General features: G+C 40.2%; 1 protein-coding gene across 2 annotated transcripts; it reads left to right on the forward strand.

Annotated features, from left to right (window-relative positions):
- The first annotated feature begins 1,599 nt into the window (after window positions 1–1,599).
- LOC123481840 (mpv17-like protein) lies at window positions 1,600–10,018 on the forward strand. 2 transcript variants are annotated; one of them, XM_045207087.1, is made up of 5 exons: window positions 1,600–1,656; window positions 1,836–2,594; window positions 4,894–4,964; window positions 9,018–9,047; window positions 9,287–10,018. In XM_045207087.1, exons 2-5 carry the CDS (start codon window positions 2,099–2,101, stop codon window positions 9,584–9,586), a joined length of 897 nt encoding a protein of 298 aa, XP_045063022.1. In that variant the 5' UTR covers window positions 1,600–1,656; window positions 1,836–2,098; the 3' UTR covers window positions 9,587–10,018. The 2 variants fall into 2 exon arrangements, with proteins under 2 accessions (XP_045063022.1, XP_045063023.1); XM_045207088.1 differs by lacking the exons at window positions 1,600–1,656; window positions 1,836–2,594 and adding an exon at window positions 3,667–4,511.
- Window positions 10,019–14,901: the final 4,883 nt, after the last annotated feature.

Here is a 14,901-nt window from a genome sequence, read left to right on the forward strand (position 1 = left end):
CTATATTTGGCTCTGCTTCATAAACATGAAGCTCAAGGTTAAAGCTCTTAGGCGTTGTCTATTGACCCGGAACCATATCTCAACAGTAGAGGAGGTGTGTGCTATCCAGTTTGCTCTGTATATCACTCAGGAAATAAGTCAATCTGTAACTGCATCTAAAATAGGAAGAGATAGCAGTGTTGCCATGCAAGGATTTCTCTTTTCTGGGTCCTCTACATCTGTTATTTCATTCTAATATGATGTCAACATGATTAGTTTGTATCAAAAAGTCACAATTATTGACAATACTTTCGTTTTTGATCAACTGTTTCAAAATAAATCTATTATTAACAGTTAAAAAAACAATATCTGATTATTTTAAAGAATACGTTGGCCTTTATATTTTTATTTATATTCTGCACGTGGTACAGTGGAGACTAGTGTTTTTAGAGCATTAAACAAACTCAGTTGGTGTTGCACATTGCACTGGCCACACCTACAGTAGCACAAAGCAAAGAGATAAGCCAAACAGGATGAACATATTTGCAGCGTCACTCCTCACAATAACATGTGACGTACTGTTAATGCCAGCTCAAGAACTGAACCACTAGCGTTACAAGGTAAGTGAAGTACATGATTTTTACGTTCAGATATGTTGTTGAATGTTGATGTAATGGTTATCAATATTGTTCAGTGACTATATTTGATTATTGAAGTCCTTATTGTTTAACTTTATTTGTTCTTCTGCTTAAACAAAGTAGTTTTATGGCTTCCCTATCATGGAATAAACATCACATCAAGTGTTTGTCTGTGCTTGAACACTTCTTTACTGAAGTGTGTGCATGAGTGGATTTGATTACAGTATACCTGCAGTTTGTCCCTTTTTGGGGCATAGATGGAAAACATCACTTTATTTTAGCTTTAACATGTTTTACACAATTATTGTGTTGCATGTGACTTCAGACAAAGTTTTTTTGCTATAATGTACAACCAATAGCAGGCGACTCCATGCAACTAGATTAAAGTCTATCGTGTAATTGGAGAGTGCATACACTATGCTCATAAACCACCTCTTAACTTTTCAGGAAATGTTAACGTGCATGTCTGCCCGCTTCTGCGCATGCCGTACTGTTAGCTATTGGAAACTGAGAATTATCAAAAATAATAGAAATGTAAGTTAAACATAATTATTTTACAATGCAAAGTCGATTTAACATGCATGTGTAATCACTATCAAATGTAATCTCTAACACCAGGGATTCCTGTGTTACTGGTTCCTTCACTTCCTTGTTACATTTACATTTACGTCATTTAGCAGACGCTCTTATCCAGAGCGATTTACATAGTGTTTATGAAAGAAGAAATCATATCACTGTCTTTATTCATTTTGTAACTCATTCTAAGCTAGTCTAAACTAGTCTATAACATGGATGATGATGATGACAGAGGCATAGTAATATTCTATAAATTGTGTATCATTGTGAATGGTGTGGGACACTTTATGTGTATAAGCCATGGTGACCTAATTTAACCTGCACCATAATTTAACCTGCATTAATATTTGTTTCAATGCAAGACAGCTAAAGAACAGCATGTGAGAGAAACCTCTGAGAGCCGACATTAAAACAAAGTTATTTACCTGTGCAATGGCGAGTGAACGCTCCCCAAATGTTTATGGTAAGTAAATTCCAGTTCAGCATTCCAGAATGTTTAGCCTACATTTGGACATGTTATTACATTTTCATAATTAATTCCTTTACACAGCCTATGTTCGAGATACATTGTGTTAGTTAGACTGTGTGCTAAGCTTGTGACTGATTATTTCCCTCTGATGCAGGGGGGTCCTCCTCCCCCAGTCAGATCTTAGACTCGTGCTGCTTGGGAGAGTGGGAGCTGGGAAGAGTACAGTTGCCAAAACCATCCTGGGCAGAGATAACTTCCGGAGTGAAGGAGGCATGTGTGTGAAGAAGCAGGGTGAGGTGGCTGGAAGGACCGTCACTGTGGTAGACACACCTGGCTGGGACACTGTGAAGCGCACATCCACACATATCAAAAAGAAATTAAGAATAGTGTAACCCTATGTCCTCCAGGACCCAATGCTCTTCTTCTGGTGGTGCCAATGGGCGAGCTGCTCTCCTCCACTGATAGAAAGGCAATTCAGTATCACGTGGAGCTACTGTCAGTTAGGGCATGGAAGTTTACCATGGTCTTGTTTGTCAGTGAGGCTGAGGAGAAATGCACATCCATTGAACAGAATCAGCTGATTGACAGAGCAAAAAGCCTTCTAGTGAAATGTGGAGACAGACACCATCTCCTTGAGTGTGGGAATTCTCCTTCCCAGATTCCTGAGCTCCTGAAAAAGATAGATGCTATGGTAGCTGAAAACTGTGAAGAATTCTTCATCCCCCAAGTATACTATAAACTGATGGAGACTACAATGCCAAGAGAAGTGACCGAGCTGAGAAGGATGTATGAAGACAGAGAGGACAGACTGAAACAGAAATTCAAAAGAGAGTTAAAGGAAAAAGAAGAAGAGCTGAAGAAGTATAAAGAAGAGAAGCCTAAAGAAGGGTTGATGAAGAGGACGAGTAGCAGTCAACTACTTCCCCCCAGTAGTAAGTATGATAATGCCACTATTAGAAATCTAAAATGCAAATACATAGACCTGTATATGTACAGATGTAGGAACTTAATTTGATCACTCTTTTGTTGCTGAGAATATACCTGCAAAGCAGGAAATGTTCACTTGTAGTGTATTTGAGTTTTAAAAAGGCTTCTTTGTAATTTCCACTTTGAAATGTTAGACTTGATTTGCCCTAACGAAAAATGTATCAACCCCTACACAACTGTCCATTAATTATAATCCACATAATAATTCACATTTCCTGTTGCTGCAGAATTATTTTCCTGCTGTAGCAAACTGGCTCAAATGAAGATCCTACATCTGTAACGGTGGTCTGATTCATGAACTGTGTGTGTGTGTGTATGTTTGTTTGTTCTTTGAAGTGAGCACAGAGAAGCAGGACAGGTCGGTGATGGCTGACAATCGGAACGTGGACCTACAGGCTGTCAAGCAAGGATACAGAGAAGAGACCTTGTCTGTAGTGGGCCACTACGTCAAACCACTAATAATGATTATGACTGCTGTAGTGGGAGCACTCATGGGAGCGGTTGCAGGTGCACAACATGGAACACTTGGCGCATGTATTGGGATTCCTATAGGCATTATTATGGCTGTTCTTGTGAGTTATGCTGTCCGTGGAGCCGCTACAGCAGCAAGGGATATTCCCATCACAGTCAAATTTGAGGAAAATGAAAGCCATAGGAGAGAAGAGGAGCAGACTTCTTCTTCGATTCTCCTAAATCAAAAGGATTTGATAAGGATCAGTGACACTCTTTTGGATGTCAACACTGTTCTATTGCTATGTAGTGTATGGGCTGTGTTGTATGGACTGCCACTCTCATGGTTCACCTGACTTGACTGGCTGACCCCAGTGAAGAGACAGGACAGACTACCCAACAAACCGGGAACATAAGAAAGGGTTTTTATACAAAATTAGGATGATAAGGAGAATATGGACCTGGGTGGAATCAGCCGTTTTTTGTAAGTTCCTGTTGTCTATATTTGTATTCTGCACATCATACAGTGGAGACTGGTTGAAAAACTCAGTTGGTTTTTGCACAGTGCACATTATGGGCTTTTGTGCATTTTATAACATTGAAGATAAAATGCTATTCTATTATAAAGGTTCATTGTATAATAAAGATATCATATTTAAATTATCTTCTTCTTGAGATCTGGGTACTGGACTGTAATACAGTGGCCAATAAGCTCCTCCTGAATATGGCGTCTTCTGCTCTGATTTTGCGTCACGGGGGGGGGACGGGGGGCGTACCCATTTTACGCAGAATTCAGTACGGTACTTGACGTTTCGGATTTACGCACTAACCCTCTCTGCTGGTTTCACCGCGAGTATTATGTTTTTGATTTACGTTATTAAACGCTAGGCTTATTTAGCCAAATTCGTTGATATTTTGTGAAAATAGAACTGAATTGAAATGTCTGTTACATTGGAAAATGTGATAGGCCTATGTGTGAGTGAGAGATGATACCAAAATGGGCTTTTCAGACAGAAGACGGCGAAGACCCCATCCATCGACTGCTTGACATCGACCTCGTTCCATTTGTCATATTCTATTCAAGGTTCTGTATTCTGATGTCGACAACATGAGAAAGGCATTCATAAAACACGTCAAAGGTTTCCCGTGGCTTACCAACGTAACCCTCTACGGTTGCCTGTTCGCCGGTGGGGATTTCGTTCACCAGTCGTTCTCGCGCAATGAAGAAATGGACTGGAGGCACACACGCAATGTGGCGGTGGTCGCTTTCAGTTTCCACGGCAACTTTAACTTCTTCTGGATGCGGGTTTTGGAGCGCAGATTTCCCGGGAATTCGGTCAGGATGGTTGTGCGTAAACTTTTCTTGGACCAGACCACAGCCGCTCCTTTGGCCACTAGTGTATTCTACACAGGTCAGTCAGAAAGCTCGAGAACACTCATTGACAAACAATTCCGCATAGCTAGTCTCTGTGATATCTTATTGACAGTTCATTATTAACTTCCAGCACGTGTTCTAGGCCCTTTCTGGAATATGTAACAATTGGACCTTAAACTGTTCATTCTGTATTAATTGATAATCTGTTCGCAAAGCTCACTCTATATGTCTGTATATAGACCTAACTGAGGTCACGTGAAAGACTTGAACAGATGTGAGCTCCATATATGACATTACGGATAGTTAAATCCTACAAATGTTGGTTTCAACCAAGTAAAGTAGCCATTCAAGTCAATGGTTGTCTCTAAATGTAGGCTAACAGATATTTGACTAAACACACTGAGTTGTGTTTTCCCTAGGGGTGAGTTTCTTGGAGGGCAAAGAGGACATTTTCCAGGACTGGAGGGAGAAGTTCCTGAATACATATAAGGTGAGTCTATAGTCTGAAGAGAAACTCCAATCATGCCATTGGGTCCTGTTTTTCTGGTCAGGTCAGTCAAGTGGTTAGGAAAAAAAACATGCCATTACTCAGTAGTGATGCGCAGGTTGACCCATAACCCGCAGTCCCCGCGGACGGGTTTATGGCCATTAAATATTGTGGGTGGCGGGCAGGTTGAATAAAGAGAAAACAATACCTTAAAAAATCCATAAATGTATCATTCTTTTGCAATTTATATCTATAGTTTACATTGAGATTTTTCTTTCGTTATTGTTGGCTATCTGGCATTAGTGCGTAAGCCTAAACTTTAGGACGCGCCAAATAGCCTACAGCCAATCGCCAAATTATTTTGGGAACGGGTAGAAAAAGTTAATGTCAATCCACCGAGGCAAAAAGGACAATGTCGGAGTTTAGTTCATTAAGAGAAAAGCTTCGAAATGGTGAGTTGAAAATAAAGAGAAGGAAGGGCCTGAAATGTAATGTTTGGGAAAGATCTGTTGAAGTGGTAAAAGAGGATGATAGCAGTGTTAAGTGTGATGATTGTGAGGCGCTATACAAATTCGATAGTCACAAGAAGGGGACTTTAAATAGGGAAGTTGAAGGGGACTGTAGCCTACTGTTCAGATGGGTTTAATGGAAACTGAAATCTGGACACTGACTGTAGGTCTATAACCTCCAGTGGTGGAAAAAGTACCCAATTGTCATACTTGAGTAAAAGTAAAGCTACCTTAATAGAAAATGACTCAAGTAAAAGTAAAAGTCACCCAGTAAAGTTCTACTTGAGTAAAAGTCTAAAAGTATTTGGTTTAAAATATACTTAAGTATCAAAAGTACATGTAATTACTAAAATATACTTAAGTATCAAAAGTAAAAGTATAAATCATTTCAAATTCCTTATAATAAGCAAACCAGATGGCACCATTTTCTTATTTTTTTAATTTACGGATAGCCAGAGGCACCTCCAACATTCCAACATAATTTACAAACTAAGCATGTGTGTTTAGTGAGTCCGCCAGATCAGAGGCAGTAGGGATGACCAGGGATGTTCTATTGATAAGTGCGTGAATTGGACAATTTTCCCTGTCTTGCTAAGCATTCAAAATGTAACGAGTACTTTTGGGTGTCAAGGAAAATGTATGGAGTAAAAAGTACATTATTTTCTTTAGGAATGTAGTGAAGTAAAAGTAGTCAATAATATAAATAGTAAAGTAAAGTACAGATACCCAAAAAAACTACTTAAGTAGTACTTTCAAGTAGCTTAGTGGTTAAGAGCGTTGTGCCAGTAATCGAAAGGTCGCTGGTTCTAATTCCCGAGCTGACTAGGTGAAAAATCTGTCGATGTGCCCTTGAGCAAAGCACTTAACCCTAATTGCTCCTTTAAATCGCTTCTGGATTAGTATTTCAACCACATAAAATATGCAAGCCCAACTGAAATCTTATCAGAAACATATTGGGTCGTTTTCACAGCTTTCTATTTCCTTACAACCGGTCAAACTGATCTCATTTGGAAATTTTGCACAGAAAATCTTTCCTATTTTTGTTGTTGTTGAGTTATTGTATTTTCTCCCCGGTCCCTTAACATCTTTGCTCCGCAAAAGAAGATGACCGAAAAACTTTACTGTTGTCAACTAGATTTAAGCATTAATTCTATCGATATATGACATTCTGGTGAGCAAGGGTTTATTTAGTCTTCTAGGGCAACATAGAAGAGAAGCTGCATGTATCTAATTATAGACAAGTTGACTAACAAATAGCTTACCAAAATGTCGAAAATTATAAGCAGAAACATATCTAAAGCAGGCAACAAAAAATCTTGCACAAGCTGTCAAAAAATTGTTCTGCCGTCTTTGACTGTAGCCTAAAACACATTTTCTATATTTGCGGGTTAGGGCGGCCGTCAGATTTTCACTCACATATAGTCCAGTGGAGGCTCCTCAGAGGAGGAAGGGGAGAACCATCCTCCTCAGTGAATTTCATAAAAACTAAAATTTAAAACATTAAAAAAGTTATCCTTTTTAGATAAAACTATACTGAATATAATCACGTCACCAAACAATTGATTAAAACACACTATTTTGCAAAGAAGGTCTACAGTAGCCTCAACAGCACTCTGTAGGGTAGCACCATGGTGTAGCCGGAGGACAGCTAGCTTCCGTCCTCATCTGGGTACATTGACTTCAATACAAAACCTAGGAGGCTCATGGTTCTCACCCCCTTCCATATACTTACACAGTAATTAAAACTTCCGGAGGATGTCCTCCAGCCTATCAGAGCTCTTGCAGCATGAACTGACATGTTGTCCACCCATTCAAAGGATCAGATAATTAATCTAGTACTGAAAGCATAAGCTACAGCCAGCTAGCACTGCAGTGTATAAATGTGGTGAGTAGTTGACTCAAAGAGAGAGAAAGAAAATAGTTTAACAGTTTTGAACAAATTAATTTCTTCCAAAATGAAGAAGCAAGAGAGAAATAGAGAGAGATTTTTTCTTTTTTTTTTCTTCACTTACTTAGCTAGCAAATGCAGCTAGCTAGTTTAGCCTACTGAAACACCCTGCTCGAACAGAGGGATGCTATGTTAGCTAGCTGGCTATGACTATCCAACACAACACTGGAACTCTTCCAAGTCAAGGTAAGCTTTTGGTATACAAATGTATTTTCACCGGGGCCCGCCGGTGTAACTGCTTACTGACTGTACACTAACATTACTGCATGATTGTAGCGGGTTTACTAACGCATTAGTTCTATTAGCTATGCTGACTATGATGTTACTTTAGCTAATATGGTGACAACGATGTAGGCTGTGTGCAGCGGTTTGGCTTGGAAAGGTTTTTTCGTCTGGTCACATACAGCTGATGTGTTGTGCATTGAAGTCCACAAGTAAAGGGACAAGGTGAGAGGAGGAGAGTGCATAGAAGGAATACAATGTGGCTGCTATGAAAGTGAACTGTGTTTATGCGTGATCAGGGGTGTATTCTTTCTGCCGATTCTGTTGAAAAAAAATCTTAAACGGAAGCAAACGTAACAAAACGGGGATAAACATACCTGAATTTGTCCAATAGAAACTCTCGTTTGCAACTGTTGGACTAATGATTACACCCTATATCAGCTAGATGCAGGCAAGAGTGTGCAAGGCGGTATTGAATGTCACTGTCTGTTCATGTGTCACTGTCTGTCGCCTCAAATTTGTCTCTCGACCTGTGTGCACCTACTTTGTAAACTTTCATTCATAGGCTAGGTTGTAGCAACCTCATGATGGGTATAGGGAAAATTAGAGTATCATGTAGTAGCCTAAACCTATTGCTGTTACATTGAACTGGGTGCCCTCAGAACAGCCTCAATTCCTCGGGCATGGACTCTATAAGGTGTCGAAAGCGCTCCACAGGGATGGTGGTAGACCATTCTTGATACACATGGTAAACTGTTGAGTGTGAAAAACCCAGCAGCGTTGCAGTTCTTGACACAAACCAGTGCGCCTGGCACCTACTACCATACCCTGTTCAAAGGCACTTAAATCTTTAGTCTTGCTCATTCACCCTCTCAATGGCACACATACACAATCCATGTCTCAATTGTCTCAAGGCTTAAAAATCCTTATTTAACCTGTCTCCTCCCCTTCATGTACACTAATTGATGTGGATTTAACAAGTGACATCAATAAGGGATCATAACTCTCACCTGGATTCACCTGGTCAGTCTATGTCATGGAAAGAGCAGGTGTTCCTAATGTTTTGTACACTCAGTGTATATCCCATCCTCAAGTTTCAGTAGACATAGTATTGCTTGGCCAGACTACTATGGATGGAAATTAGACTAGGCCTCAATGCTGACTAATCAACTAAGAAGCCTCTCTTGATGTATCTTAGAAGTCAAGCCCCCAGACAGACAGTCTGAAAATCATTGGTGAAAGGTCGTATCAGTTCAAATGTAGGCTATCAGTGTGTTGGAGGTCTTACGAGTCTATTTACTTTCTATTTACTTTGGGCTGTCTAAAAATGTGGACAAAGTCTAATCTTGTAATGGTTGATATGCTTTTCTCTTGCAGACTGGACTCATGTTCTGGCCATTCATGCAGGTAAATGACTGTCTTTGTATAATCATATCTTAGTGTATACGAAAAGCCTTGAACAATGCACATCCTATCCACCCAGTACTACTAACTTGAACAATGTCAATCATTATGGTTTCACGATATATTTACTGTATCCCATAAACATTTACATATGTCCAATGAACAAGACTTTACTCCCCTCACCTACCTCCCAGTCTTCCTCCTCTCCTCTCCTCTTATCTCTTCCTTCCCCCCTCTCCTAGTTCCTGAACTTTTCCCTGGTGCCACTGTACATGCGGACCACCTTCACAGGGTGCTGTGCCTTCGTCTGGGCCACCTTCCTGTGTTTCTCACGTCAGAGTGGGGACGGCACGGCCACCGCCGCCCTCGCATGGATGTTTACTCCAAAACAGGGCACGACGACAGAGCCTGAAGCGGAGAAACCAGGACCCAAACTGGACCAGACAGGGCCCAAACTGGACACAGAAGGACCCAAACAGGACAGCCCAAGCCCCAAAGAGGAGACACGAACACCCACTGTTAAGCAGGACGACCAAGCATGAACAAAGGAGGTGGAGGCTAGTTTGAACAAGGGCGCATAAACTGACACAACACCTAGCCAAGAGAAGGGACCACAGACAAGCACTGACTCAAAATGAATCTCTGGTAGATTCTGGTTCTATAGAATCTTCAGATAAGAATTCCATCTATTTATGAATCTTATACCTCAAAATGTTCTCATCTTGAAAAGTTCAATTCCAATGTGCTATGCTACTGCACAAGATATCGGCAGGGTGTAACGTATTGCTATACAAAGGGGCTTTGTATTTATTGAACTGTTATTGATAACCATTGGATCCAGCATTCTTGAACAAACCATATTTGAACATAGAAGTGCTTGTACTACTGTACCTATTTTGATCTCCCCCCTTTCTCTCTCTCTCTCTCTCTCTCTCTCTCTCTCTCTCTCTCTCTCTCTCTCTCTCTCTCTCTCTCTCTCTCTCTCTCTCTCTCTCTCTCTCTCTCTCTCTCTCTCGCTCTCGCTCTCTTGACAAACAACTTGTACACTCAGTGTGTTATACTCTGTAGGCTATTTTACATTTTCTGCTCTTATCTCTGAATTTTGAAAGAAGAGTATGCATTTCCAATGAGCATTGAATCATAGTGATAGACTAATCTTGTTATTTATTTGTTTGCAATATTTCCTATCTCTCATCATCACATATTGCTGACAACATTAATAATTTATCAAATCTATAGTAATAGATACATATTTTAATACTATTTACAATATTTGGTAATCAATGCCCAATATAGATTTTTGCTTGAAATGATAATCTGTTACAAAATGTTTGAAAACATTTTCTGTTCCATGTCCTACCGAACATAACCCTGAAGTGGCTCCTACACAGATGATATTGACATCACAGATCTGCTTCCCCTCAGACATCTGCTTCCCCAAGCAGACATCTGTGTCTGTACTGTATGTCTTAATAACTGGGATTACATTAGATATTATGTGGAGAACGCTGAAACTATTGCTGTTTTCATGATATATATTATATTTCCTATCATGTCTGTACATGATCCAACTAGTACATAATGTTTAGCAGAGCATTAGGTACTATAGGGCTATATTCAATTGATTTTATCTGTGGGATCAATCTATAAACATCTGTCTTTCTACTAGTACACAATTGTTATACATTGTAATACGATTAATATGATATTTTACTAAATATTTCGAATGTAGGCCTATTGGTGCACATCAATCCAAGTCTATTGTGAGACTAACCTTGCCTCAGATTAAATATATTTATTATTGTAAATTAAAATTAAAACAACATCAATGCCGGTCTATTCTCTTTTTTAATTAATCTCTTAATACATATGTTTTACACATCAAAAAAGTCCAAGTGAAACTGGTTATTGGCCCAATCATGTGCATCAGCATAGCAACATCCTAAAGGTTCACTTGAAATGAGTCATCACGTCAGAGCCATATTGAACAGACCCCTAACAGGGTACCACCTGCTCTGCCTACTCAGCTTCAATGCATAGCCATAGAGTATCTCAAATTATTTGACATCCACTCGTTTGAAGGACTTGCTGTTTCGAGAGTGATACTGTATTAGCGAAACATTTTTCTATAAATGTAATCCTGCTCCACATGTTCAGCACATAAGCCTAGGCCTAGTGACATCTTCATTGAAAAAATTGCTATTGCTAAAAATTCTTCTAATAAATAATTTGATGGAAAACTAGTAGAAATGTATAGAAAATGTCGATTTCCAGCCTTGTATTTAAAAAATATTTCAACGCGACCTTTTCTCCCCTTCTGCGGTTCGCAATGCGCATGCGCTCTGCATCCATCTGTGTACCACACGTCAAGGAATTTGTAAGCTTAAAGAAAGATGCTCAACATCTCAGGCAACATCTCAGGTCGGTGGTGCCTTCAAATCGGGCGAAACTGATTTATCCTGAAAGGAAAACAGACGAGCAGAACTCAATATAGGATTTTAACACACCTTTCCACAACCCATTAAAGTCATAGTGTATCATACATCAATTCCAGCTATGGAATTGAAGAAATCAATTTCTGATAGCGAGCGCTCATTGAAGAGCTACGGCGCTGTATCGGAAACGGAATGGACAAAAGACAAAGGTGAGCGTCATTCATTGCAAAGTAACGGTTTCGCGGGTTATAATGGTTATTGCTCTGTGCAGAATAAAGCATGTGGTTTCAAATAGGGGATGTTGCATTGCAAAACAACACCCATTAATTTCAATGGGTTCGTGCATCTTTATTGTTTTGCAAATGTCATTCCCAGTGCCTAGAAAATAGACTGGATACATCTCCATGCATGTGCTTTGCTTTCAATGCATTTTCGAGGTGCATTTGACCAGTTATTCACTGATAATAATCATATCATTAATAGTTGAGAAGATCTTTCTCAGAAGCATATGACATAAACCAGTTTCCATTTACAGTAGCTTACCCACTGTATTAACAGTATATATATATTTTTTATATATTACAATAGCACATAGGTGAGGAGCCCCGAAATGTATACATGTATGTAATGCCCTATATCTACTAGCCTATTTCCATAACGCCTAAGAAGCACTGAAATGCTCCCAGCTCTTTGCTTTCAGCTGACTGTACATTCCAAAGTTGTCTGACTGGGTCTTGGACCTAATGGATTGAACTGCACCCCTTCCAGTCGATGGATGCAGCACAGTAGAACAGGCTAGAAGCCTACCTGCTGGGCTGTGAGTGTGTGAGTCAATACCAGCATCACCAGCACTGATACCAGCAAGGAAGATGATATAAACAAACTGGCAAGAGATTTTCATCCTCCTCGTTTTCATCCTTTTTCTATCAGCAAGATAGATATCAATGCATTATGAGAGGTCTTTCGAAAGGAAGACACATTTTTAAGATAAGTGTTTCAATAATGTTGTTTATATGATGTGCCATGGTCATTGTTCTTCATCTATTTGTGATGTTATGGGTAGGCTAGGCTAGTGCCATGAAGCTGTCATCCGAACAGTATGATATACACTACCGGTCAAAAGTTTTAGAACATTCTCTCAACCAGCTTCACCTGGAATGTTTTTCCAACAGTCTTGAAGGAGTTCCCACATATGCTGAGCACTTGTTGGCTGCCTTTCCTTCACTCTGCGGTCCGACTCATCCCAAACCATCTCAATTTGGTTGAGGTCGGCGGATTGTGGAGGCCAGGTCATCTGATACAGCACTCCATCACTCTCCTTCTTGGTCAAATAGCCCTTACACAGCCTGGAGGTGTGTTGGGTCATTGTCCTGTTGAAAAACAAATGATAGTCCCACTAAGCCCAAACCAGATGGGATGGCGTATCGCTGCAGAATGCTGTGGTAGCCATGCTGGTTATGTGTGCCTTGAATTCTAAATAAATCACAGACAGTGTCACCAGCAAAGCACCCCCACACCATAACACCTCCTCCTCCATGCTTTACGGTGGGAAATACACATGTGGAGATCATCCGTTCACCCACACCGCGTCTCACAAAGACACGGGGGTTGGAACCAAAAATCTCCAATTTGGACTCCAGACCAAAGGACAAATTTCCACCGGTCTAATGTCCGTTGCTCGTGTTTGTTGGCCCAAGCAAGTCTCTTCTTCTTATTGGTGTCCTTTAGTAGTGGTTTCTTTGCAGCAATTCGACCATGAAGGCCTGATTCACACAGTCTCCTCTGAACAGTTGATGTTGAGATGTGTCTGTTACTTGAATGTGATGTGTCTGTGAAGCATTTATTTGCACTGCAATTTCTGAGGCTGATAACTCTAATGAACTTATCCTCTGTACCAGAGGTAACTCTGGGTCTTCCATTCCTGTGGCGGTCCTCATGAGAGCCAGATTCATCATAGCGCTTGATGGTTTTTGCGACTGCACTTAAAGAAACGTTCAAAGTTTTTGAAATGTTCCGTATTGACTGACCTTCATGTCTTAAAGTAATGATGGACTGTCGTTTCTCTTTGTTTATTTGAGCTGTTCTTGCCATAATATGGACTTGGTCTTTTACCAAATAGGGCTATCTTCTGTATACCCCCATCCCCTTGTCACAACACAACTGATTGGTCAAACACATTAAGAAGGAAAGAAATCCCACAAATTAACTTTAAACAAGGCACACCTGTTAATTGAAATGCATTCCAGGTGACTACCTCATGAAGCTGGTTGAGAGAATGCCAAGAGTGTGCAAAGCTGTCATCAAGGCTATTTGAAGAATCTCAAATATAAAATATATTTTGATTTGTTTAACACTTTTTTTGTGTTAAACAAATATATTTCATAGTTTTGATGTCTTCACTATTATTCTACAATGTAGAAAATAGTAAACAAATAAAGAAAAACCCTTGAATGAGTAGGTGTTCTAAAACTTTTGACCGGTAGTGTATGTCTACTAATACAGAAATAAAGAGGGTCATGGAGGGTAAACAGAGGTCAGAGGTGAGAGGTCAGAGGTCAGGGATGACAGAGTCATAACAAAGAGGTCATATTGTGTGCTTTATGTAACCAGAGATCCACAGCAGAGAATCCTGTCATGAGTCACCCTCACACACCTATGGGGTTCAAGTTCAAGTTCAATATTCACTTGATTTATACTGGTAGGTATGTTTTTCTGTCTATTTTGTGTAGCGCTGTCAGTGTGACATCTGTCCAGGCCTAACTCCAATTATGACTGTTTGTCTGCATTCAGATGCTCATAATGTCTTCCTGTCCTATTTGACCATAACAGCCTGAATCAATCTTTCAACAGAAATCGTCCCGTTGGATCTTGATGGAATAATATATTATTTGTGTCCTCTTCATTAATTCCATTGAGTTAGAACAGGAGTGAAGAAGAGAGGAGAGTGGGGTGCAGAAAGTCTGAGATGAATTCTTCAGCTCTTGAATATGAATAGAAGAAGGCTGCAGCTATTTTTAGAGATAGACTCTCATTCCCCATTCTCCTTCCCCATCCAGTACATACACACACACACACACACACACACACACACACACACACACACACACACACACACACACACACACACACACACACACACACACACACACACACACACACACACACACACACACACACACACACACACACACACACACACACACACACACACACACACACACACACACACACACACACACACACACACACACACACACACACACACACACACACACACACACACACACACACACACACCTATACACCCCCCTTCCCTGGTTCCTCCTTGTGTGTTCCAACTTTCAACTTCCATCTGTGTTGGGAGTCGCATAGCTGGATACTAAAACACAGTGGGGAACATTATAATTAACGTAGTACTTCTG

This window comes from Coregonus clupeaformis, chromosome 24 (genome assembly GCF_020615455.1).
Source record: "Coregonus clupeaformis isolate EN_2021a chromosome 24, ASM2061545v1, whole genome shotgun sequence".
Taxonomy (NCBI): domain Eukaryota; kingdom Metazoa; phylum Chordata; class Actinopteri; order Salmoniformes; family Salmonidae; genus Coregonus; species Coregonus clupeaformis.